Here is a 25343-nt window from a genome sequence, read left to right as displayed (position 1 = left end):
GAAAGGTGGATGAATTCAAAGCATATATTACTTCTAAATGAGTATCAAAATGATTTAATGTGACGCAGTTTAAATATACTGAATATGATTTCAAGACATTTATAAAAGAATCTTTATTCCCCAATAGGACTAGTAGGACTAGTAGGTGAATTACTGTGCTTTAAGTAGAACAGGGGAGGCCACATGTCTTTGATTGTGAGCTATAAACAGAAATATAAGGAGTCACAGGCCAAACGATGGTAAATGAGTAATTTATAAGAAAATCTATGTTTTTTGACAAGCAAACCTCATGTTCCATAGAAAATGAATCATCTGTGAAAATAAAACAACAGTGTAGGAATGCTACTAGTATTATTATAGAGTGGTAGTACTACTAGTAGTATTATTATAGAGTGGTAGTACTTGTAGTAGTATTATTATAGAGTGGTAGTTTGCTTCCTGACTGCTCAAACCATCCCGACCGCACGCGGCGCTGTTTGAAGTGAGCCGCTCGGATAAGTTTGGGATCTCGTCGTCTGGTTCAACTCGCTCAACTCCAGCCGAGGTGTCCATTGAAAGTCGGAAGTTGGTTTTGATAGTTTTGGTGAAACTCGACAAAATGGCAGAAGACAACAGCTATGAGTCAATGCTCTGCGTGAAGCCCGAGGTTCATGTTTACAAGATCCCGCCGCGCGCTTCTAACCGTGGATATCGGTAAGATGAGCTCAGTGAGTAACGTAGTAACGGCCGTTCAACTGACGAGTCTCGTGAGAGACAAGTGTCCGTCATCAAGCTAATTTAACTCACATACACCCATTATCGGACAACAAGTTGTTGCGTTGGATGATTGCTACTGTTCTCTATGTCCCTGCAACGTGTATCGGACGGTTACAGTTCACACATCCAGTAACAACTTTCATTAGGATTTAGATAAACAGACGCTATGTTAGCTAGCTGAAAACCTTACATGTTGCTAGCGGAATATCAAAACACTAATTCACTGCAGTAACTTGTTACCTGCTCACGGACATTCGGACACCATCATCCAGACTTTGTCAACAAACAGTGCATTGACTGGGTCTTACACCTGCTGCCATATATACAAAGTTAACGTTAGTTGTGAAAGTTATGAGAACTGATGACGGCGCTGGTAACGTTAAGTCTGGAAAGTTTAAAATGGCAGGGCTCAGGTCCGATAATGCAGGTGTTTTTAGTTTATGCTAGCGGCTAGCTAGCTAACGTTAAGTGACGTTATTTAAAAATGAATTCAGTGTATTGTGTGAAAATAATATCGTAGTAATTCTATGAAAACAGTATCTAACGTTAGCTGGACTTAACGTTACATGTGTAGGGGATGACTAATTGCCCATAATGTGACAGAGGAGTTACCATCCATCACATCAGCATTATGAAAAGTGTGTCATTGCATGAAGCAGCTTGTTGTCTGTCTTTCAACATACAGAAGCTGTGATGAAAGTTCATTTTTTGACTCCTGGAAACGGTAGTTGTTAAAAACACAAAAAAAGGGCTGAAGCAAGATCCACTTTCTAGCCTTTTTTTTCTGGAGCTCTCCACTGTATCTCATGGTATTCCTCCACAGATTGGATTTTGCTCAGATGTCATGTTGAAATGATCTCTTGTCGTGTTTTGTTAATGAAGATATAAATTATAATTGTTAAAGGATCCACAGGTGTCACATTTCCTTCAGTTGGCAGCAGAACCTAAAAGATCTTGAATATCTAATTTTAGTCTTTCTGAAAACTTTTAATTTCACTTCCTCCTGCTGTGGAAAGCTGCAGCTGTCTGGGTAAAAACTGTGATCCAGTCAGCTCCTTTCTTATTCACTGTGTGTTTCCTGTTTTTCTAGTGCTGCTGACTGGAAGCTGGATGAACCTGCATGGAGCGGTCGGCTGAAAATCACTGCGAAGGGCAAGATGGCCTACATCAAGTTAGAGGACAAAAACACAGGTAACAACAAAGTGGCATCTCCTCCTCCTCCTCCTCCTCCTCCTCTGACTGCTCTGTCTCATTTTGTTAGTGTCACATAGCAAGATGGTGGTTCAAAAATGTTTGAGACTTGAAACATATGGTGCTCAGCATGAGGGGAAACTGGGTGTTTTCTAGCAAAAAAAAAAAATCCATATCGGAAAAGTAGGCTTACATAAAGTAATAAAGTCTCACAATTAAAGCTGTGTTTGTGTCACTTTGGATGATGACATCACATCACAAGTATTCTCACATGACAATACGTCATGTGAGGATACATAGAGAATGCAACGGATTTAGAGTACCGTTATTATTGTGATTAACATCGATATGTAACGACACAGCAGATGCGTGACCGTGCTTGTTCCCTGGCTCAAGGCTATTTAAAATGCCTGGTTTATTTTGGGAATGTGGTAGAACAGGTGAGTCTCTCCTCTGGTGAATTTGCAGCAGACAAGAGGCTGCAGGTGTGTTGTTGCCCTTTTCACATTTGATCGTACACATTTAAGTCTCAAACGGAGCTCTTACCTCCAGTGACGATCAGTCACTGAACACGTCGCCAACTATTCAAAAAATAATCAGAGTCAACCTGACTCGTCGACAAGCTCGCTAACTTTCCTTGTTGCGACTAAGCTTCCTACTTCATTACTCACGCTTCTTCTACACGTGTTGTTTGCAGGAGAGCTGTTTGCTCAAGCTCCAGTGGAACAGTACCCGGGGTGTGTCGTCGAGTCGGTCACAGACTCCAGCCGGTACTTTGTGATCCGGATAGAAGATGGCAATGGTAAGACACCTTCTGTGGGAGAAGTCATCTCGAATGTAATGTCGCATTCATAGAGAAATGCATCATATCAATACAAAAAGAATGTCTTTTTAAATGTAGTAATTTATTTTAAATTGTTTATATAAAAATCTAAACATGACAATCTAGTCTTTCATTATAGTAAATGTTTTTTCTTTTTCAAGAGAATCAGCACTCAGATTGAATTGTGGACGTGAAGTAGTGCATTAGCTTTCCCCTGAACAAAGGAACGATTGTGTGTGTGTCTTTTAAAAACTGTATTTCCTGCCTACTTAGAAGTCGTGTGGTGACTGCGCATCATTGATCACCACGGTCTTTAACATGACATCATTGGGATTCAGGACTTTTTTTTTTTTTAGCCATTTTTATCGAGACAATCGCAGGAAATCTGAGTCTGTCTCACTCTTCAGCGATAAAGTGACAGTGGATGATATTAAAAGAGATTTCTTTCTTGATATAGAGGCTCTATCTATTGCTATTTATAGTATTTATTTAGTCTTTAGATGGAAGACAACCCCACTTCTGTCATGAAAAAGAGTCTTATATTCATTATAACATGGTCACAGGTCTGCAGTATACTCTCCCTTATTGTCTGAATCGTACTGCAGGCGTTACGTTCTTTCACATGATTCATAAGGTGCCATAATGTGCTTTTGTCTTTACAATTTGACTTCAATAAAGGACGTCACGCTTTTATCGGTCTGGGGTTCGCTGATCGTGGAGACTCATTTGACTTCAACGTCGCTTTACAAGACCATTTTAAGTGAGTTGTCTTCTCTTACTGTCTGATCTCTGTCCATACATATGGCCTCAAAAAATCACATCTGACCCAGTTTGACTCTATCCAACCTTACTGTAGTGACACTTACTAAGCTTTCAAACGGTTTCAAAAGGTGGGTGAAGCAAGAAGGCGAGCTCGCAAAACAGGAAGCTTGTGAGAGCACAGCGCCGAAGCTGGACCTCAGCTTCAAAGAGGGACAAACGATCAAGATCAGCATCGGGGTGAGTCGTTCAGCCCCAACATTACATGTGTCAAGAAATTAATTAAAAAAAAGAAAAAAAGAAAGATTAAATGACGACTGATTCTATTGTGCAAAGAGCCACTAATTAAACAATCCAGATGGTAAGAAACTGTCGTGACTCCCGTCTACAGCAAAACATCAAGAAGAAGGAAGCGGGTGCCAAACCGCGTCCCATGGGTGTGGGTCTCCTCCCACCTCCACCAGGTGCTAAGGTTGGAGGTGTAATACCTCCTCCCGTGGGGGAGCAGACGGTCTCAGCCGTACCGACTAACACCGGTGACCTCCCTGCTGTCGATTCAAATCAAATTATTTAAACGCCGTCACGGGATTGAAGCGGTATTCATGCTTTACATGCATTTTGTCTCCTGATCCAGCCTCTCTCTTAGACTTCGGGTCCCCTGGCCCTGCGGCTCCACCCAGCTCCGACGTGTGGGGGGATTTCACGTCTGCAGGCTCCAAGTACGTCTTTTCCCACAATATGTCGCCTGTATTTCCAATCCATCTTGTCCATCTGTCACATTTGTGTTTCATTTAACATGATTTGTTTTTTGAATTCTTTCACAATCATCGTCATCATCACACTCATCTTCCACCACCACCGCCCTCTTCCCTCTCCTCCACAGCTCCAGTAAAGATGCTGTCAAAACGGGATGGGTGCAGTTTAGTTGAGTGGTGAGAAAACGTGCACACACTCAGGCTCCATACATTCCATGGACAGGACGATTGTGGCAAAAACAAACTAAAAGAAAGGAACTGTTAGCAAACTTGACTGGCTCAGTAAAGAATATGTTCACGTAAACTATAGCCGGCCGACCAACACACTCTGGAGGAACAAACAGTACACATGTACATATATTTTTTATTTTTCTCAAACTCTGCCACCAAGTGGGAACTTTGTTTGATTTTTAGAAGTCGCTAAGACTAAACGGTCTGCTCTCCTGAAGACAAGTGAGGAGCGTGTTGATGGTCCAAAGGACCGATCGTCTTACGAACCAGATGAAAACATCTGTCCTTTGCCTTCAATCCAGTGTTCCCTTATTTTACATCTCGTTTCAACCCCTTTCTCAATCCTCTGTCCCGTCATGGTTATCTCATTACACAAGCACCACTCATCTCAAGGTTGTTTTTACCATTTAGGGAATGTTAGTTTATCCATGTTTTGTTAACTTTATAGCAGTTTGTGTGCATTTTTGTTTTCTGTTTCCTAGTTTTTTTTTTTTGTTTTTTTTTTGTTTTAGGAGATCGGGCAAAGCTGTATTCATTTGTTTTAAATTAAACCTCTTAAGTCTTCATCAAATATACGCAGGTTGTTTTAATCATGGTGTTCGATACAGTCATGGCGTCTCTTTCTTGTTTGTCGTTTACAGTTTGAACATGTTTTCGCTCATTTCCGTCTTTGTCTAGGCCCTTCATACGTCTTTTGTCTCGTGAGTTGTTTCTTTTTAAAAATGTGCCGTTACCAAATAGAAATGTCCTCAATCTTGTTGCTGAATTGCATCAAGTATTTGATTAAGTGCCTTTCAGAAAAATAAATAAAATGTATAAAATGTAAACTGAAGTCATCTTGTAAATAAACAATATATTTCATTGACTCTTGTTTAGATTTGTATTGGTGAACTAATAGCTTGTGAGATTATTTCATTGTTCTAAAGTTGATCTTATGTCTGTGTATTGAATTTAATAATTGCCTGCTTTAAATATTTCCATATTTTCAAAATTCCATAACTATTTTAGTAATTGTGTTTTAAATATCGCATTCAAATGACATCTAAATGTAGGTTTTGTTGAGTTTATGAATATATTGGACAGTTTTTTCAAATTCATCAATAGTAATATAGAGGTTTTTTTTTCTGATTTTTCTGACTGTGAGATGATGGGACATTAATCTGAAACTAATCTAAACTGATCACTGTTTACCAGAACAGATGTATTAATAAGTAAGTCATTGTTTTAAGATTCAAGACTTTAACTTTGGTTATTTTAATTGAAATAAATAAGCCACTATTATATCAAAACATAAATCTTAGTTTCTATCTATTGAAGCACTAAAAGTCTACATGGTGAATTGTTAAACATATTAGTACATATAGCCAAGTTATTGCGAGCTCCAGTGAACATATTTACTAAAAATAATAATCTGGATTTTGAGATTTGCTGAGTTTCAGAATATTCTTTCTTTGAATTATTCTCAACCAGTTGATTGATTGCTTTCACTCAAACTGTTCACACATAAATGAATGAATCCCACAGCGTGACTGCAGCAGACAGTAGTGTCTGCGGTTGTAGCAGCCTGCTGCTCAACTGGAAGTCCCTCCCCGGAAAAAGCATGGGGAAGATCTGCGCAGGAAGGCGACGCTGCTTGGCCACCAGCAGCTGATGGTCCGTGTATTACCGCTGTGGATGAGGATCGTTTCTGTACTGTGAAAAGCCCGCTCAGACGAATGGAGGGACGGCAGGATACCGCTCATCTGTCGAGGTGAGACTATAAATCACAGTGGGGAAGTGGATGTTTTTCGCCGCGTGCTCCACAAGTAACGTGATGTGGATGAATACCGCTCGATTTTATATCCTGGTTGTTGTGTCCACAGCAACGCGTTTGAGTCTGGATTTAAGTCTGTGATGCAGGAAAACAATTCGTGATCTGCTTAATTTGCTCGGATGCTGCACCGTTTAACACACAACCCTCCTCCTCCTCCTCCTCCTCCTCCTCTTCCTCCTCCTCCAACTCCTCAAAGACACTTTTGAAAAACTTGGGCGTGTCTTTTAATTTTGTATTTCCTTTATGTATGTGTTAGGATTAGTATGTGTTTACCAAATGAAGTGTTAAAGTATGAAAGGACAAAACCAGAAGAGGAAACAGTTGAGGGTGATTCCTGACTATTTAATTCAGCAGTTCATTTATGGCTGCATCAGCTGGTTGTAAACAACAACAAAACAAAAAGCAGTTAAAGTAAAGCCAGGGTGAGAAGTCATCAGGTGTGTTTTGGTCTGTGGGAGATGAAAGATCAACAGGTGTAGTCCGTTAAAGGCTCTCATCTCCCACACTGTAAGATCAGTGTCTGATCCACCATCAGGCCAGATGGGGGCGCCTCAGATTTCAAGCAATTCAATCTGAGTAAACTGAAAGCTTCAGTCTCATGGTTATGATTACATGTATGCAGACTTTTCACGTCACATAGACATAAAATAAAATACAAATCATTAGTAATCACAGAGCGGTGGCTTTTGTTGACAATTTACAACATTATTAATGCTAAAACAATTACAGGGAAATCCCCAACATTGTCTGGAATTCATTATTATCAATATAGATGTACATATTTACTATATTAACCTACTGTGAGTTCTTATGTCTTGACATTGTGTCAAAGAGAGTGAGAGTGAGAGTGAGAGTGAGAGTGTGTGAGAGTGTGTGTGTGTGTGTGTGTGTGTGTGTGTGTGTGTGTGTGTGTGTGTGTGTGTGTGTGTGTGTGTGTTAAGGCTGTGCTGGGGGTCTGGTATTGACACAATGAACCTTTCGTCTGTAACTATGACAATCCAAACACCAAGTAGTGCAGTGAATGCCCTCCTCATGCTCGGGTCATAGTTTTACATCCACATATTCATTTTGAAAATTAATCTGGGAATAACTACAGTTTTATTATGAGTTAATTGTTTGAATAGTGTTTTAAAGCCTCTTAAAGATAACTGGGATTATTCTGATCTATTTTTAACATGCTGCATGCTTAATGTTGCAATAGTGTTGTATAATAGTCGGGGAGAATGTTATTAATTACAAATGTGTTTACCCTGCAATGGCATGTCAAAAAGGGCTTCAGTGAAAAGGGCCTATATGGAGTTCATAGCAAATGCATTGCCTCCACACGGCTCTCAACATGGAGACGGCTGAGATTGTGGCTAGCTAGCGGTGCTAATAGCACCAACAGTACACGCAACAGTGCTGACAGAGCTAACGGTGTTTACTCGAAGACCTGAGGTTGGTCCGGCGTTAACAGCAGTAGCCTCCATAACAGCCCAGTGCCATTAGCTAACAGAGAGACTTAAAGCCATGTACCGGCCCGGCTTTGCACTCAAAGCACAGACAAACTCATTTTACAACACACTGTTGCTCAGGTAGACATTAGTCCACTATATCATAAATGTTCCACTATTTTTCTCCTGCTAGCATTTGTCGCTAGCTGTGTCTAATCTGCTTTTTTTTTTTTTTAATCAGAAAAGTTTCGGAGTGAAAGTTAAACAATGAGCTGAAAGTCACTATAAAAGCCGAGGAGAGCTCCTCTGTAACGTCAGAGTCATCACTACTAGTGAGCCTTTGTCACATTGTCGAAACAGACATTATTGTCGTGTTATAACGACACTAAATTGGGGACCATGTTGGCCGTAAAGCTCACTTTTGCTCTGGGTCCTGCTATTAGCCGACTAGCTAAAGCTAAAGCTAAGTGAGCTGTTGGTTGCAGTAGCAACAGTTTTGCCAACCGTCGCACATAACTGGGGGTCATTCGACCCAAAGTTAAAGTGATTTTAAATTAAGAACACCTGCCGTCATAATTTATTTCAGCACTCTAAATTGTATTAAATCAATTTATATATACTTTCTACCCTTGTAACAGGTGGAAATATGTTTAGTGTTTTCCCTTGTAGGATGTATTCAAGTTTTACTCGGGGCCTCTCTTTGTGGTGCAGTTGAATAGCAGCGGTCTGCAGGCTTGTGAATGTGAGCAATGAGAGTAGTGGAGGAGGAGGAGGAGGAGGAGGAGGAGGAGGAGGTGGTGGTGGTGGAGGAGGTGGAGGGGTGTGAGTCTTAAACCCTGGCTGTTAATCCTGCTGTCCTCAATCTCTCCGCCTGTCTGCACCGGAGGACTCGACAGGACGGGTCACACACACACACACACACACACACTCTCACACACACACTCTCTCTGCGACCGAACTTAGTGGGCAGCATCAGCAACCACAAACACGCCGGCGGCTCTAACCTGTGAACGTGTCTTCTTATCAATCGCATCTGCTGGAAAGCAAAAGAACACGGTTCACTTGGTGAAGACGTCGCATTCTCACTCGGAGTTAATCCTGGTCGCTGGGAGGACTTTATAAATATCTGCGATGAGCGCTGCGGAAAACCCAGACGCGGACTCCAACAAACTGGAGTCTGTGATACAGGTGAGGTTCACCGGGCCTTCCTCTGACCCCCCCCCCCCCCCCCATCATCGCTTATTACACCTGCGCTTCTGTGTGACGTGACACATGCTGCTGGTTTGTGTTGATGTTGTGATGTGACTGCTGTGGCCCCACCTGGTCCTCTTTCAGATATTATCGTCCATTGTCTGTGTTCTAAACTTGCTGGGTCATTTTTGTGTGTCTCCTGGCTCGTTTCTCTCTCTAAAGGTCCTCCAAGGTGAAACATTAAATGTCTGTGTTTTTGTACATTAGAGGCTGGAGGAGAGCGTCTTGTCTGAGGAGAAGAGGCTGACCGTCCGGGGCCCTTCACCAGACGCCCCCCCTACATGTCTCCCGGCACGAGTACGAGAGATTGTCACAAAGAACCTCAACGATACCTGTGAGTCTCGGCGATCTGCTCTCCCGTCGCAATGAAATGTACAATTTGACACTTTTTCTTTGATGGATCATGTGTGTCCCCCCCATCCGGTCCTTTTTTTTTTTGTCTCCACAGCCGGGGCCATGTCTTCGGTCATGTCCCTCCAGGAGGAGAACCGGGTGCTGCAGGGAGAGCTGGCGAGGCTGGAAGACCTGCTGGCACACAGCAGAGCCGACCGGGACGAGCTCGCCATCAAGTACGGTGCGATTAGTGAGAGGGTAAGACACCCAGCACTGAGACATATGAGAGATACTAGACATGTGAGTGAATCTCATTTTCACTCTTTGTATGGAAAGTAAAACCCCAAGATTTTCAAAATCCCTGAGGTGACATGAACCTAAAGGGAATTCTGTGGCTCTTTCCTATTTCCCCATTTCTGTTTTTTTTTTTTGGGTCTCTCTTTGTCTGAGATTTGCTGGTCTCCCAGGTGATGGGGACTGGAATGAACTGAAGTGGAATGTTGCCATGGCGTCTGTCACCCCGGGCGACTGTAAACATGGGCTTCAGAGGGGACGGGGGGTGGAGTGGGTGGAGTGGGTGGAGTGGGTGGGCGGGCGCCACACATCTTGTTTTTTGGGGTTTAACGGTACTAAAGGAAACATGCAGGTCTGCATCCAGAGACTAAAGATAACTCAGACGAAGTTCTTCCAGAGAACGACGTCCTTTATAAATCTACAGTCTCGTGTGCTGTCGAGTCGTCTGCTCCTCCTCCTTTAAGTGGTTTTCAGGCCTTTATTCTCTTTTCTAATCAACTCATTTGATTTAATGTAATTCAAGTAAAAGGTTGCTCTCCACACCGGAATGCTGCAATTTTTTTTTTTTCTGCTATAAATAAATCAGAAATACTTTTTTGCAGATGCTACCTGTTAAACCTGTAGTCATAATTAGTAGTTCAATTTGAATACAATGTGTGTTACAGAGCAACAGTTAACAATACTGGGGGCTACAACTATGATGAAAACAATACAGCATATAGTGAGTGTAAGCCTGTGATCACGGTTAATTATTAATACACATACTACACTTGTGTGTTAAACATTTACACCATTCACAGCTTCTTATGCAGTTGAGTAGAAAACCATACTTTTTCTAACAGATATGATTATCTGTTCATATTTTTTTTTTTGCCATTAATGCCATATAATGTTTAGTCTGACTCTCTTATAGATTCATATAGACTGAAACAACGGAGTTAGGGTCTTCGAGGTCCTTTGCAAAGATGAATTTACTGGATATTCACGGGTTTGGGAATATGTTAAATATTATGGAAGTAGTGACGGTAATTTCTTTTTGAAAATGGTACACTTTAATTCATAATTACACACAATTGTTGCATAAATAGAGCACTGTCATAGAGCGTCACTTACTGAAGTTTCATCCTTGAACTCTTAAAAACTAAAAACACCTTCGGGGGTGAGATAGTTTTGCCAACAGCTGTTTCCGAGATCGAGAATGAACGTTCAATCTCAAATTTTAAGCCAACATGGACGATAAGCCCTTTAAAGAGCTCCGAAAAAAATTGGGCAAATCCATTTAATATATGACCGAAAGCTCCAGAACAGCTGCCGATGGACCTTGCGGTGAGATTGACCATGGAATAGATGTTCAATCTCAACTACTAAGAATGTTGGGATCTACCGTGCGTGTCGGTATTTTAAACTCACAGCATGGCAGCACTGTGCAGGCCTGTAAAATAACCGTCTCTTACTGTTATTTGAACCTACAGCTGGAGCAGGCGCTACGCTTCGAGACGGGAGACGGGGACCACGATTCACCGGAGTCACGCAGCCTGGCGCAGCAGAATGTGGACTTGCGACGGCGGCTGGACGAGGAGCAGGCGAGCTACAAGCGCAAACTCACCGCCTACCAGGAGGGCCAGCAGAGGCAGGCGCAGCTCGTGCAGAAGTTGCAGGCCAAGGTATTGTTCGTTTCATTGTCTTCAGTTGAGACGTAGTCGTCGGGGGTTTGTTTACGAGTCAGTGATGGCCTCCTCGCTTCTCCTTCAGGTACTTCAGTACAAAAAGAGGTGTGGGGATCTGGAGCAGATGGTGCAGGAGCGGTCCTCAGAGTTGGAGAAGCACAGGCTGAGTGTGAGTGGCGTTTATCGACTTTGACCGCAGGAAAGACGGCAGGAACGTTCCACGAATAACCGTCTAATCTCTCAACTATCTCCGTATCCAGAGCCCCAGTGAGTCATCAAACGGTCGCCATCAAGACGAATCGAGCAGCAACCTGGAGGACGCTTTAATCCGCCTGGAGGAGGAACAACAGAGGTGACCGATCCTCCACGAGACGTGCAGCGCGTCTCACGGGCACCTCAGAATATCACACTTTTCCCCCGACTTGCTCCGTCGACATCATTTGTTTTTCCCTCGTGTGCTTCCAGGAGCAGCAGTTTGTCTGCGGTGAATGCCATGCTGAGAGAGCAGCTGGAGCAGGCCGGTTTGGCCAACGAGGCTCTCAGCCAGGACATCCGCAGGCTCACTGCTGACTGGACGAAGGCCAGGGAGGAGCTGGAACAAAAGGAGTCCGACTGGAGGAGAGAAGAGGAGGTGGGAGAGCGGTGCTTACAAAACATTCACAAATGGAGAGAAATGTGAAGATGATTCACGTGTTTGTTTCTGTCCCCTTTCAGTCTTTCCACAGTTACTTCAGCACTGAGCACAGTCGACTGCTGATGCTGTGGCGGCAAGTGGTCGGGTTTCGGAGGCACGTCTGTGAACTGAAGGGCGCCACTGAAAGGTCAACAAAGCGGGAAACCGTTTGCCAGTTTCCTGCGTACCGATTTTGAATATTTGACGGTACTGACGCCCCCCCTCCCTCCCTTCCCGTGTCGATCTCTCTCCAATCTCAGGGACTTGTCGGACATGCGTAACGAGCTGGCTCGGACGTCCCACTCTGCTCAGGTGTCCTGCGCAGGTCTGTCTGCCACGCTGCATACCCGGGAGGGAGGAGCAGCTCTGGTCCTGGAGCGGGAGAAAGCTCTGCGGGTTCAGCTGGAGCAGCAGCTGAGAGAACGAGTCGCGGAGACGATGAATCTTCAGACCAGAACGGACGCAGAGAGAAGTGAGCTCAACGTCAGGTCAGCGACTTGGTCCACCTCTCTTACGGGTTTGTTATTAATTAAACATTGGTATGAATCAACATCTGTCTTTGCTGCCTTCAGGTTGTCAGAGGCGGTTCGAGAGGCGGAGAGGCTAAAGGGCCACATTGAGGAGAGAGACAGAGAAACGGTCGTGCTGATGAGGAGGCTTGAGGTGAGAGGCCAGCCCCTTTCAAAAACAAGGAGCCACACTGTTGCACTGGCGGACATGTTCCTTCTTTACCACCAACACGCTCTCAACCGCAAATACTGTCCTGCTGTTGTAAACGGTCACCTGTTCCTCAAAATGTGTATCAATCCACCGCTGAAAGTAGTCCCAAATTAAATGCACAATTTTCTTGTGTTTGAGTAACATTTGCTATAAAACAAAGCGTCCAGCTGTTTTGGCCTTATTTAAACATGAAACTTTATTATCTTGACCTGTTTTTAAGGAAGTCCTCACTAGGAACAAATTTGGCCTTTGGTGTACAGTAGAGACACAAAACGGGAAATATGACAACAATATGTTATTTGTATTAGTTACCAACTGTGGCTTTAATCTTCCTGTGCTTCATTGTGTCTTCTTTCAGGAGCAGAGCGGTAACGATGAGACTGACATGCAGGCGATGAGAGCTCACACTGAGACGCTGTTGGACACCATGCGGGACATCGCTCAGGTAGACGCCTGAACTACGCCCCACTGTTTTACGTCACAAAGACGGCAGGGCCTCATTTCAATTTTCTTTTGCAGACGGTTCTGTCCGACGGAGAGTCGTCATCGGAGGCGGACCAGGACAACTCTGGGGCTCCGCTGCTAGCGTTGATCCGCGGTTTCTCCCCTCACCGCTCCTCCTCCCCTCGCAGGTCGTCCTCCCCCTGTCGGCCCTCCTCGCTGGCTCCTCTTTCTGAGGCGGCGTTGTCAGCGCTGCGCTCTGCGGTCACTAACAAGACGCTCCATCTGCAGGTGACGCGTCAAATCGTTTGTTTCAGACAGCTCAGAGATGAATATCTAAACATCTAGGCAAATGAAACCCAAAGTATCTGCATGGATAGATGCCACAAGAGGAATGTGACCCCACTTGTGTTGTGTTTCTAGGATGCGCGAGGACGTCTGCTCTCTGCCCAGTCCTCGGTTCAACAGTTACGCAAGCAGCTATCAGAGACCGATTTGGCTAAAAGAGACGCAGAACAGCGAAACCAAGCTCTGCAGAGAGAGAGGGATGCTGCTCAGAGAGAGAGGGAGACCGCTCAGAGAGAAAAGGACCGCCTGAAGCAGGAGAGAGACACACTGGCCAGGTTTACAGACACTTATATCACCTTTTTACTGTCTGCTTCTAATCCTTAAGTCTTTCAGTGTATGTAACCGTAACCGCTCTCCCTCACACATGGTGAACGTCGCAGTGAGAAGGTGAGCTTGGAGAAGAACTTGCAGGCGGCACAGAGCTGCAACCAGACCCTGCAGATGGACTGCGAGAAGCTGCAGCTGACCGTGGCGTCCGCTCAGCGAGAGCGGGGTCACGAGAGGGACGAGAAGGAGGCCGCCACTCAGGAGAGAGAGCGGGCGAAGGCGGAGACTCAGAGGATGTAAGTCGGGCTGATTGATCGATGAGCGATGTGGACGCTGTGCGCAGTGAGCATACGCTGTGTTTTCACCTTAAACAGTGGCCACCGTAATTCCCCTACGGAGTCTCTCATCAGCGGTCCTAAAATGTGTTGTTATAGCATCACCATGCTTGTCGTTTTTTTTTTTGCTACAGACAGAAGCAGTGGGATCAGAGTGAGAGTCGAGCCTCCGCTCAGCGAGGAGAGCTGTCTGCAGTGAAGGAGACTCACCAGCAGGTGGAGATTGAGCGGCAGCTGCTGGAGCGAGAGAAAGCCCAACTTACCGAAGCACTTGCTCGGGTAAGAAAAATGAAAAAACTTGTGCTCAGTTAACTTTTTTGCAGATTTCATATTCATGTGTTCTCATGTTGTGTGTGTGGCCCTCATTTCCCCTCCAGGCTGAGGGCAGCAACGCAGAGCTCTCTCTGCTGCTCAACAAGCTGCAGTCTGAGGATGCAGCTCTCAGGGACTCTCTGGCCAAGATGGGAAGCATGAACGAGGGCCTGGCCCAGGACAAAAGTGACCTCAACAATTACATTCTCCAGGTAAGATCTTTTCAGGTGTGCATTTGACCCCTTAAAGTGCTCAGGGTGCTTGAAATGGAGTAGGTCATATGACGTACCTGTGACAAATGACCACACTCGAAGGTGGAGCAAAGGCATGGCATCATAGCTCCTTTTGGCTGCATAACACTACATCCTTTTTCCGTATTCGTCTATCCCCTTATAGACTAGATCCTACAAACAGGGATAAGGGCGCATTCATGATGCTGCCTTTGGTTACACACACAAGAAGTGACAAAAGCAGTTTTGTGAAGAATGATAACAGAAAGCTAAAGTGAACTGTGTTGATGTGAACGTCTCCGAGTCTCACCCTTCACTCTGCCTCTCAGCTGGAGGAAAAGAAGGCCATCCTGCAGGCCCAGAAACGGGAGGCGGAGCAGGAGAAGTTGACCATCAGAGATGAGCTGGTCCGGTTGGAGCAGGACCGGCTGGAGCTGGACTCGGCCCGCATCGCGCTGCACCAGTCGCTGCAGGACGCCGAGCTAAGCCGGGCGGGGACGGAGGCGGAGCTCCAGAGTCTCAGGGCCGAGAGGTTTAAGCTGCAGGAGAAAGTCACACAGGTGCATAACGGATTATATGACGTCACGAGAACGCTATGGACGTGACCTAATTCAGAGATGCTTCTTATACAGATGCAACGGTGCTTTATAGATGTTTATTGAGCTAAAACAGCAATGGAGACTGTAAGGAGTTTTTCAGAGATTATTTGATTTGATTATTTCTTACTCTCGTTTCAATCTTTTGGCTTTCGTTCACAGCTTTGTGTTGAGGTGACCTCTCTGGGATCAGAGCTGAGTCTTGCCAGAGGAGAGAGCCAGAGGAACGAGATGGTTTCAGAGGAGGCCGGCCGCGGTCGGGCAGAACTGGCCCGAGACAAAGCGGCGCTGGTGGTCCAGCTGACGGCGTCTGAGAGAGAAAACGCGGTGCTGTCAGAGGAACTGACTGCTTTCAGGTGCGTGTTGCTTCTCACTGACACGCGCACTTTCGCACGAGTGAATGCATGTGTGCGTAGCTTGTGTTTGTAACCGCGCAGGTCTGAGCGGGAGTCGCTGGAAACCAGTCTGTTTGAGGTGCAGCAGCAGCTTGTTCAGGTGGAGTCTCGTAGGGAGCAGCTGGAGACGGAGAACCAAAACCTCCGTGTCCGCTGTGAGTCTGCGGCAGGTGAGCGACACAGTATTCAGACGAGAGAAGAGGATTTTTAGTTTAAAATTAGACACAAATACGCCTCTTTAAGAGCTAAACTCAAAATGTTTGGTATAAAGGGACAGACAGGATATGAACCTCATGGTCGAGTCCTGTGTTTCCCTCTCCTGGTTTCTTTCCTGGATGGGATTTCCAGCTGAACTGAGGCGTGTACGCTCGGATGGGGAGAATGTGTTGGCCCAGGGTGAGAGAGAGAAACAGGCTCTGACTCAGACTCTAAATGCTGCACAGCTGGAGGCCCAGCAGGCTTTACGCAAGGTCATCTCTGAACATCAGGAGGAAGTGGAGAGGCTGGTCTCAGAAAAGGTCAGAAGGTTCAGTAGACTTGTTTTTATACTTTTCAGATAAAGGCCAAACAACTCTTTTAACCCACGCTTGTGCTCTCGGCTGCTCTGTTTCACAGGAAGTCGTGCGTCACAGCCTGCTGATGGAGCATGAGGGCACTGTGAGGAGGCTCCGACAAGAGGCGGAGGATCAGCTCCGCAGGGCAGAGAGAGAGAACGAGGAGCTGCAGGACGCACTGAGGGGCCTCCAGCACGACAGAGATCAGAGTCTGCTGCAGGCCGAGACGGAGAAACAACAGGTTTGATCTGAAGCCTCAGAGAAACTGTGAAAAATCCTCCTTGTCCTCTCTGTCATGATACGCTATACAGACAGTGAGGCTCAGCTCCGGTGCATCTGTTGTAAGTTCCTCCTCTCTTTTGTTCACCAGACCTTTTCTCTCTTCCCAGGCCCTTTCTCTGAAGGAGGCAGAGAAAACAGTTCTGTCTGACAGGGTGTCCACGCTGCAGGCCGAGCTGTCAGCTGCAGCCCTGGAGGCCGAGCGAATGTCGAGAGAAGCGGCTCAGTACAAAGAGCAGGAGCAGGTGAAGTGACTTCCTGTCTGCTGTTGAATTACGTTGTGTCGTCTCTAACACATGAGGAAGATTTACTGAAGGGACTTTTTTTTTTGCTCTGACACAGATCAGAATCGGGGCTCTGACCAGCGAGCTGCTGGAGCTTCGCTCTCAGCTGGAAGACGCAGCTTCTGTTCATGAAAGGCAACTCCACAGTCTACGAGAGACTTGTACTGATCTTCAGTCACGGGCCGATGTTGCTCTCAAAGAGGTAGATGATCCTCTACAAGTGGGAATATGACGAATGACGCAGTATAAATCTGAGACCACATACCTCCACCAAGGCTGCACATATCTTAATTTTGTTATTTTAAAAATAGAAAACACAATTTTTGCATCCGTTTTCACATTGTGACAATCATGAGCTGTGATACAAATACAAAAACAGAACTTCTTGGATGTCATGAGATAATTCACCACATTTTGATTCTGTTCGGTTACATCAACTTCTACCTTTTGCCCTCCAGCTGGACCAGTGTAGAGCTTCTCTCTCCGCTAGCGAGGAGACTCGAGACCAGCTGAGGCGGGACATGTTGGACAGTGAGCGACGTCTCAACCAAACTCAGGATGCAGCAGAAAACAACAGAAGAGACGTGACGGAGCTGCGACGCAGCCTCGCCGACGTCACCAAGGAGAGGGACACTCTCGGCCAGTCGAACGTTCAGCTGAGAGGAACTCTGCGAAGTGCGGAAACGGAGAGAATCGGGTACAACGCTACAACGAGCGGGAAAATATCCACTGACAGAAATGCAACGTTCAGAGTTAAATATTTGTGCGTCGTGTTTTCAGTGTGAAAAGACAGTGCGAGGAGAAGGAGCAGAGGCTGGCTGTGCTGGAGGAGAACCTGTCGTCCAATCAGAAGGAGGTGACGGAGCTGCGGAGCTGCCTGAGAGAAGTCGAACGGTCGCGGCTTGAAGCTCGACGAGAACTCCAGGAGCTCCGCAGACAGGTCAGACATGCCGACAAGCCCTTCCTTCACACCTCTGAGACATTTACAAAGAAGCTGGTCGTCAGTCTAGACTTCACATGTTGTGCTTTTCTCGGCTCCAGCTGAAGGTTCTCGATGGAGAGAAGGAGCAGAGAGGGAGGGAGGTGGTAGAGCTGCAGACTCGCCTGTCACTGGAGGAGCAAAGAGAGGAGGAGAAGGGGAAAGAGCTTTTCGCCCTCAAACAGAGGTCAACTGAGGCTGAAGCGGCGCGAGACTCCCTCAAGAAAGAAGTGAGGAGTGTGAAGACATCATTTGCTTACGCGCTGTCTTCACCGTCTCACAATTTGTCGTTCTTTTGTTTTTCAATGTAGCTTTCTGTGACTCAAAAGCGGCTGCTGGAGTCCGAGTCGGGGTGGCGGGGCTCCGAGCGAGAACTGACCGCTCAGCTGCAAGAGGCGCGCGGCTGCGAGAAGAAGCTGCAGGACGAAGCCAAGAACTTGGCCCTGCGCGCTCAGGCGGCTCAGGACTCCGCCGCTCTGTCCAGCCTGCAGCTGAGCGAGGCCCAGGGCAGACTGGCCGCCACGGAGGCGGAGCTAACCCGGGCCGAGGCCGGGAGGAGGGACCTGGAGTTTCGTCTGAGCAGCCTTCAGTCGGCGCTGACGCGAACACTGGGCATCGGAGCGGGCGGCAGGGGAGGCAGGACGAGGAGCCCGGGGGGGAGCTCCACATCACCAGGAACCATGTCGCGCCACCACAGCGTCTCCCCGCTGCGCTGCTCACTGTCGCCTCCTAAAGGTAAGAATGAGACCTGCAGCTTTAACTCTGCAACGCAGAATTTAGACATTTATTCAGGCGTTGAATATAGCTCGGGTAAAAAAAAAGTATATTCAAATATATAAAATATTTATTTGTACAAGGTGGATGCAACTCTTTATATTTTATTTTTACAGAATTTCGAGGAAGCACCCCTGACAATACTCTAGGCTCAGGGTCTCCTGAGAGGGGGGGGGATACACCGCTGCCTCTCCCTCAGCCAGAGCTGGACCCCGACACTCTGCGAAGTGATCTGAGAGACTTCCTCCAGGAGCTGCGTGAGGCACAGAGAGAGAGGGTAACGGAGCCGCTCGGCATGAGGGAAAAATCACAAAGTAAATATTAATAAAAATTCAGGGATTCTTTTGTGTTTGTATGGTTAAGTCCTTGTTTATTGCTGACTCTGAAGGATGACGCTCGATGCCAGCTGGGGGCCCTGCAGCGGGAGCAGGAGGAGCTGTCGGGGGAACGGGACTCTGCTCTGATTCGTCTCGCTCACCTGGAAAACACCTTACAGGAATACCAAGAAGGTCAATATTTGACATTAGTCGATTGTAGAAAAGCCCTCAGCCAAAAGACAAAATGATCACGAAGCCATTTTTTTTGTGGTGTGTTTTGCAGGGAAGCGTGGAGTGGACGAGCGTCTGACCACCACTCAGATTTTGCTCCAGCAGCAGGAGGAGGCGGTGAGGAGAGGAGACAGGGAGAGGAGAGCTCTCAGCGACAGGGTGAAGGATTTAGAGCGAGCGCTGCAGACCTCTGAAATGGATAGAAAACATACCCAGGTACCATGTGCGCGTATACAGCCTCCTGCACGGCAGTGACCGCTGATATTTCATCATCGCCATATGGCAGCACTCAACAATAGGGCATATCTGTAATAACAACAGATGTCACACACATAGTGTCACACCTCTTATGGTGTCCCGTGTCAGCTCTCCATATGTCTGTTATCAATGCCAGCACCTTTGAAAATAATTCACTGTCAGGAGGAGCGGGGACATGCAGTGTGTGTGTGTGTGTGTGTGTGTGTGTGTGTGTGTGTGTGTGTGTGTGTGTGTGTGTGTGTGTGTGTGTGTGTGTGTGTGTGGGTGGGTGCTATTGAAAGACATTTCTACATGTTGCATTTTTTAAAAGTCAGGAGGATTTATTAGGAGACGAGTAAAGTTGGGGCTCAGATGCAGCTGTGGATCATCTGTTTGGCCGAACAGTGTTTTGGACTGTCTGTGCATGCCTCTGTAATCTGGGTCTAAAACACAGCTCTCCATTATACAAAAGAGGAATTTTGCTCCACCAACTGTTGTCGAAAAAAAAGCATCTCTTTGTCTTTCCTCCATCTCTGCAGGATCAGTTAAATAAGCAGCGTGCTGCTGAGATGCGTCTGGAGGCGGAGAAGAAGCGCCTGCGGGAGGCGCTGGAGGCAGCTGAAGCCCGGGCCACCAGGGTGGAGCTGGGGAGGCGCAGTCTGGAGGGGGAGCTGCAGAGACTCAAACTGAGTCTGGGAGACCGGGAGGCTGACAGCCAGGCCTCCCAGGAGCGCCATGACTCTCTACTGAAACAGGTACGGTAGGCTCATATACATATTCTCATATCCCCGAGTGCCTAATCTGATTATTCTTACGTTGGATATTTTTTATGTGATTAATATGGAAATACTGTATTTTATGGGTCTGTAATTTCTTTATAATTGCCCAATAATAAACCTTTTTTTAGAAAGTTTGTGTGAGAAACTAATTATTATTATTAATATATTATTATTTATATTTAATTGCTTGTGTAACCTGCATAGTTACAATATTTAGTCAGTGGACAGCAACAATGTGAAATATGAATAATTAAGTTTGCAATAATTAATTAGTAAATAAATATTTAATTTAAATAGAGAAGTTCTTTCCAGCTACACTAGCAGCTCTGTGAGGCTACACAGGCAGCATGCTAACATGCTAACGTTTATGTTAGCGTAGCTTGTTAGTATGCTAACATTGGCTAATTAGCACTAAACAAAAAGTGCTCTTGTTGGTTGGGTTACACACACACATTTGATTCCTACAAACTGCAGGTGGCAGAAGGAGAAGCCCGTGTGTCTCTGCTCCAGAGAGAGGTGGAGATGCTGAGCCAGGCTCTGCTCAAAGCTCAGGAAGGTGAGTCTTCGCTCAAAGAGAAGACCTCCTCCCTCAAAAAGAGCCTGCAGGAGGCAGCGTCTTCTCACAGCAGCACGCAGAGTTGTCTGACCGCTCTGCAGAAGACGCTGAGTGTGGCCGAGCAGGACAAAAGGCTTCTACAGGTGAGTGAGACGGAAGACGCTTTGACAATATGGACGAAGCCCCAGACAGTGATGCGATAACTATTTTGTACCAATAAGGAACGAATGGATGAAGCCCGGGCGTCTTTAGCGGAGGGGAAAAGGAACATGGTTACTCTCACTGAGCGCGTGCAAAGCTTGCAGAGCGAGCTGGACCAGAGCGAGATGAAACGAGAGGAAGTGGAGGCGGAGCTCAACAACACTCGAGAGGTGAGGGAGATAATCTGTGCTGTCGTCAGGAAAAACTCTCTCTCTGTGGCTGCTTCTCTCCCTTCTCTAGAGTCACATCTCTGTGTCTGATCGCTTGTCTCTCCTCCGTCAGGCTCTACGTCAGCGCTCAGCCAGCGCCGCGGAGGCTCAGCGCAGCGCCCAGTCGGCTCAGACCGAGCGGGCCGCTGTGGAGGAGCGGCTGCGTGGGCTGCAGCGAGCCGTGGCCATGCTTGAGACTGAGAAAAAAGATGCGGAGAGGCAGGCTGTGAGGCTGGAGAAAGACAAAGATGCACTGAGGAATACACTGGATAAGGTCAGGACTGAGGCTGGTTTCATTCAATCGTTTCTTTGTGGATTTAAAGTTCATGGACTCGCACACAAAAAACCTAGTGACCCCAGTAGGTCATAGTGAGCAACGCCTTCTAGTAGACATCCGGTCATAGAGTACCAGAGTCATAGAGGGACCATACCGTATGTAAAAGTCAAATTTCTCCACAAAAAGAATCCTTTTTCATCTGCATCTTTACAAGAAACGTCTCTGTGAGGATGTGACTTTATATGTGAGGGATCTCATGCTCTTTCTTGTTGCTTGCATTTCTCTTCTATCAGGTCGAACGTCAGAAGTTGAAGACGGAGGAAGGCAGCATGCGGCTGTCCGCGGAGAAAAGCCGCCTGGATCGCTCTCTGAACACCACAGAACAAGAGCTGCAGGAAGCACAGCAACAGATGCTGATGCTGCAGGTGAGGAGGAGGAGGAGCAGCTGATCAAACCTGTCAAACTCACAGTTTAATTTGTTTTCGTAGCTGCTTCACACCTTTTGAGTGTGACTGAGCTGACTGGAGCACATCGTGTTTCACTGAAGCTTTAAATTGCTTTGACCAAAGAAATTCTCAGTCGACTAGCACTCATACGATGTTGTTGACTTCGATCGGTTGATGTAATTGACACATCTGTATTACTGCGTTTCTCAACAGTTTAGCAACACTGAAAATCTTGTGTTTACCAGAGGTGTGCTCATAAAAATCTACCAATCAACAAAGAAATCTTAGTCGACTGAGGCCAAATAGACTGATTAGTCGACCAATCGACTAAAAGGAGGCTCCTACCTTTTACAGGGCGTCTCTAACGTATGTTTTTGTGGAGTATAAATCATCTTCCTTTCACTTATTGTTAAGCCACACCCCCTCCTGCTAAGAGACGGTTTACGTTTTGTGAAACTTTGAGCTACGAGGGCTTTTTTTTGTCTGAGATAGTTTCGTGATAAAAACATCCCATTTTGCTCAGTGAGTGTTACAGGAGAAGAATAGCTTGTGCCTTACAGTCGCATTGGAAAGATTAAGTGAATGTATGAGTCACAGGACAGTCAGGCTGGACTTTGTTACTGCGTGAAACAACAAATCCCCTAGATGTTCATTAGGTTACACCTGAAGCACCTTTTGGAAGGCCCCCATGAAAGTCAAATGAGGTCAGTGTAACTCAGAAATAACCTTCAGCTCTGGACACATCTGCTTCTTGTTACGCATCACAAATGAGCATTCAGAGTTGTTTTTCTCTTCTTCTTCTTCTTCATCTCTGCTCCACTCGTTCTTTTTAAGTGCTTCTCTCCAAAAAAACAAAAGGTTTCGACCAAACTCCTTAGATATTTATGTGGAGGCTTCGTTTCGCTAAACAACAGTCATAAAATATGTTTTTTTTTTTAATTTACCACAGACGCTATAAACAAGCAAATAAATGAAGCTACATTGAGTTTCCTTAGAACTCTGAAGGAGTCATTAAAGTTGTTTATTTCAGGCTGGTTTTACGTCTCAGACTAAAGGTCATTTCTCCCAATTTAGTCAAACTTTCCCCAGGATGCAGAAATGTTCATCAACTCAAGCAGTGATTCTCAAACCCCTCCGGCATTTGCTATAAGGATTTTTAAGTATCTGGCTGCAACTTCCTTGATCGCTCTTTGTCACGCTAAAGGAATCCAATTTTGAACTAAAGTATGTTTTTTAACGTGCGAGGTAATCAATCTGTGGTGTAAACAAACCTCTGAACTAGAGCTGCAAGCAAAAACAAAGGAGTGGAGAATTTGCACGTTTTGTCATTTAAACCTTTAGACACGATGGAGGTTTCTCTGCCGGGGGGGCCGTCCGCCATTTGTTAGAGGACCTTCTCCAGACCAATAAACACCACAGGTGTTAGTTGTGTTGTGATGTTTAGTCATCTGTAAAGTCCTTTTGTTTAGCGTCTCATTTCATGTAGATGGTCAAAAATGTTTCCTTAAAGAAGCCTTCAAATGATATGCAAATAAATGTCCTGAACAATATGAACCGCCACCGGATCATCTTTACACCAGGAGGTGGGTGGCAGACCTCATGATGTCTGTTTTTGGGGCTGAATTTACATTCTTCCAGCAAGGCTTAGTTAAGTGCATTTCCAGAAAACATACGTATGGTTTTCCTCCAGGTCGCCACAGAGCGTTCGACATGGTTGTTAGTCTGTTTAAGATCTGGGATTTTTAGAAAGAACCGAACCAAAGTCTCTCCATTGTTTAGATGTTTTCTACATAAACTGTCCTGAGATTCGGTATCCAGCCAGACTAACTTTTTGTTATCTGTGTGTGTTTGTATCACTGTGTGTGTGTGTGTGTGTGTGTGTGTGTGTGTGTGTGTGTGTGTGTGTGTGTGTGTGTGTGTGTGTGTGTGTGTGTGTGTGTGTGTGTGTGTGTGTGTGTGTGTGTGTGTTGAGTAGACTCAGCTGGCCGAGACGGAGCAGTCACACGGTCTGTGCGAGAGTTTGGTGAGGCAGCGCGACGAGGCCCAGCGAGAGGCGGAGAGACTGAGGACCGGCTTCAGGGACGTCGAGCGAACGCTGGGAACCAGAGAGCGAGCTCACCGGCACAGAGTCAAAGGCCTGGAGGAGCAGGTACACACACACACACACACACACACACACACACACAGATCATGGCGTGGATACGGTTTAGCCAAATGATTCCTTCTCAGATTAATGAGGCGAATGAGCCGGTTGAGAGTGTCAGAAAATGCAGTTTTGTCACCCTCTGTATCACTGCAGGTGTCCACCCTGAAGGAGCAGCTGCAACAAGAAATGAAACGGCGACAGCCTTCCCTTCCATCCTCCTTACTGTCAGCAGGGAAGCGAGATGCAGCTTGAAACCAAAAAGCACCAGCACACCACGTGTGAACTAGGGGAGAATCCACTCACCATGAATGTCTGAGAGCGATATTTACTCACAGAAACATTCCTTAAAGCGTTCGTACTCCACTGTTTTTACATCCGATTGTTCTACTTTTGTGTGTTTTTATTTGAACGCTCGACCTGCAGCACACACTCGACGCCAACGACAGGCGAGGGAACGGAGCGACGCGATTCAGCAGCTGTGCTGAAAAAAAAACGCCAGCAGCCCGCTGATTACTGGCAGCCGTCTGCTCTTGATCCGCGCTCGACATCTTCCTGCTCGTATTCAAGAAGAAAAGCCAAATCACCGCAGGGATTCTCCTCCAGACAGAATCTGGATGTAGTGCAGGAATGAAAATCTGACAGTTTTCGCAGTTTGGCCTCGATTCCTCCACATTTATATTAGCGGTTGAGGACACTTAAGAGAAGGAAAGGGAGGACTTGCCACGAAACAGACGGATTGAGCACAATGAAGGAGCTGCACTGTATTTTCTCTCAGAAGCAGACACAGATTTGACTGATTACGTGTTTTATAGACAGCCTTATAACTGAAAAGGGGACCGCCGCAGTATGATGGTATACTTACAGTATGTCTTTATTAGTTTTACTAGGTGTACATACTTTTTACTTACTGTATAATGACAAACAGACTGATGATTAATAACAAGAAATATGACTTGTATGGACAATACACATGGAAGCCACATGTCTGCAAGATAATAAACTCCCTGTGTGCACCATAAATCATGGGTTTCATAAATACCTTTCAGCGCTCTGAGCTGCCCGTTTTGACTCAATCACACACTGAACATCTGTAGTAAAAAAAAAAAAAAAAAAAAGTTTATTTATTTTTTTTCTCAGTCTTTATAGTGACAGTTTTACAAAGCAGTAGTACAGAGGTCGTTTGTGAGAAGCCTTTTTAAAGTACTTGCTGCCACTGGAATGAATATATATATATATTATATTATATATATATATATTTATAGCTTGGTTGCTAAACACTGTTCAAGGTGGCAGTAGTACAAAAACTAAGGCCACTCACCACCTGTTTCTTTACACATCTCATGATCTACTACGGCTGGATATCGATTAGTCTTGTCTGATGTCGGTGCTCAGTGGCCACCGTCGATGCCTGGATCACCATGAGAATGACTGCTTTTCAACACAAGTACAGT

General features: G+C 45.8%; 2 protein-coding genes across 3 annotated transcripts; both read left to right on the top strand.

Annotated features, from left to right (window-relative positions):
- Nucleotides 1-524: 524 nt before the first annotated feature.
- necap2 (NECAP endocytosis associated 2) lies at nt 525-5380 on the top strand. Its single transcript, XM_068712004.1, has 8 exons — nt 525-693; nt 1847-1947; nt 2645-2749; nt 3449-3530; nt 3661-3769; nt 3921-4065; nt 4164-4248; nt 4413-5380. The coding sequence occupies exons 1-8, from the start codon at nt 599-601 to the stop codon at nt 4456-4458; spliced, it is 768 nt and encodes a 255-aa protein (XP_068568105.1). The 5' UTR covers nt 525-598; the 3' UTR covers nt 4459-5380.
- Nucleotides 5381-6100: 720 nt separating this feature from the next.
- Nucleotides 6101-25329, top strand: LOC137873683 (rootletin). 2 transcript variants are annotated; one of them, XM_068712001.1, is made up of 38 exons: nt 6101-6265; nt 8806-8949; nt 9220-9346; nt 9461-9603; nt 11112-11303; nt 11392-11475; nt 11567-11658; nt 11772-11937; nt 12021-12127; nt 12240-12467; nt 12552-12642; nt 13058-13144; nt 13219-13431; nt 13564-13763; nt 13869-14051; nt 14225-14369; nt 14468-14614; nt 14962-15192; nt 15391-15584; nt 15666-15793; nt 15972-16141; nt 16239-16418; nt 16567-16701; nt 16799-16942; nt 17199-17437; nt 17521-17680; nt 17782-17949; nt 18031-18454; nt 18610-18770; nt 18882-19002; nt 19094-19257; nt 19818-20033; nt 20532-20756; nt 20835-20984; nt 21097-21297; nt 21594-21725; nt 23722-23895; nt 24046-25329. In XM_068712001.1, exons 2-38 carry the CDS (start codon nt 8893-8895, stop codon nt 24142-24144), a joined length of 6078 nt encoding a protein of 2025 aa, XP_068568102.1. In that variant the 5' UTR covers nt 6101-6265; nt 8806-8892; the 3' UTR covers nt 24145-25329. The 2 variants fall into 2 exon arrangements, with proteins under 2 accessions (XP_068568102.1, XP_068568103.1); XM_068712002.1 differs by lacking the exon at nt 8806-8949 and having other exon boundaries at nt 6102-6265.
- Nucleotides 25330-25343: the final 14 nt, after the last annotated feature.

This window comes from Cebidichthys violaceus, unplaced genomic scaffold (assembly GCF_023349555.1).
Source record: "Cebidichthys violaceus isolate CVI_PGR_0920_01 unplaced genomic scaffold, fCebVio1.0.p SCAF_17, whole genome shotgun sequence".
NCBI classification, from domain to species: Eukaryota; Metazoa; Chordata; class Actinopteri; order Perciformes; family Stichaeidae; genus Cebidichthys; species Cebidichthys violaceus.
Note: the sequence above shows the minus strand (reverse complement) of the source record. Positions and strands in the feature narration are given on the sequence as shown.

Coding starts and splice junctions, on each gene's coding strand:
- necap2 (XM_068712004.1), top strand. CDS start 599: ATGGCAGAAGACAACAGCTATGAGTCAATGCTCTGCGTGAAGCCCGAG. Junction 1,948..2,644: donor GTTAGAGGACAAAAACACAG/GTAACAACAAAG, acceptor TGTTGTTTGCAG/GAGAGCTGTTTGCTCAAGCT. Junction 4,066..4,163: donor AGCCGTACCGACTAACACCG/GTGACCTCCCTG, acceptor CTCCTGATCCAG/CCTCTCTCTTAGACTTCGGG.
- LOC137873683 (XM_068712001.1), top strand. CDS start 8,893: ATGAGCGCTGCGGAAAACCCAGACGCGGACTCCAACAAACTGGAGTCT. Junction 8,950..9,219: donor AACTGGAGTCTGTGATACAG/GTGAGGTTCACC, acceptor TTTGTACATTAG/AGGCTGGAGGAGAGCGTCTT. Junction 15,193..15,390: donor TGCAGGAGAAAGTCACACAG/GTGCATAACGGA, acceptor TTTCGTTCACAG/CTTTGTGTTGAGGTGACCTC.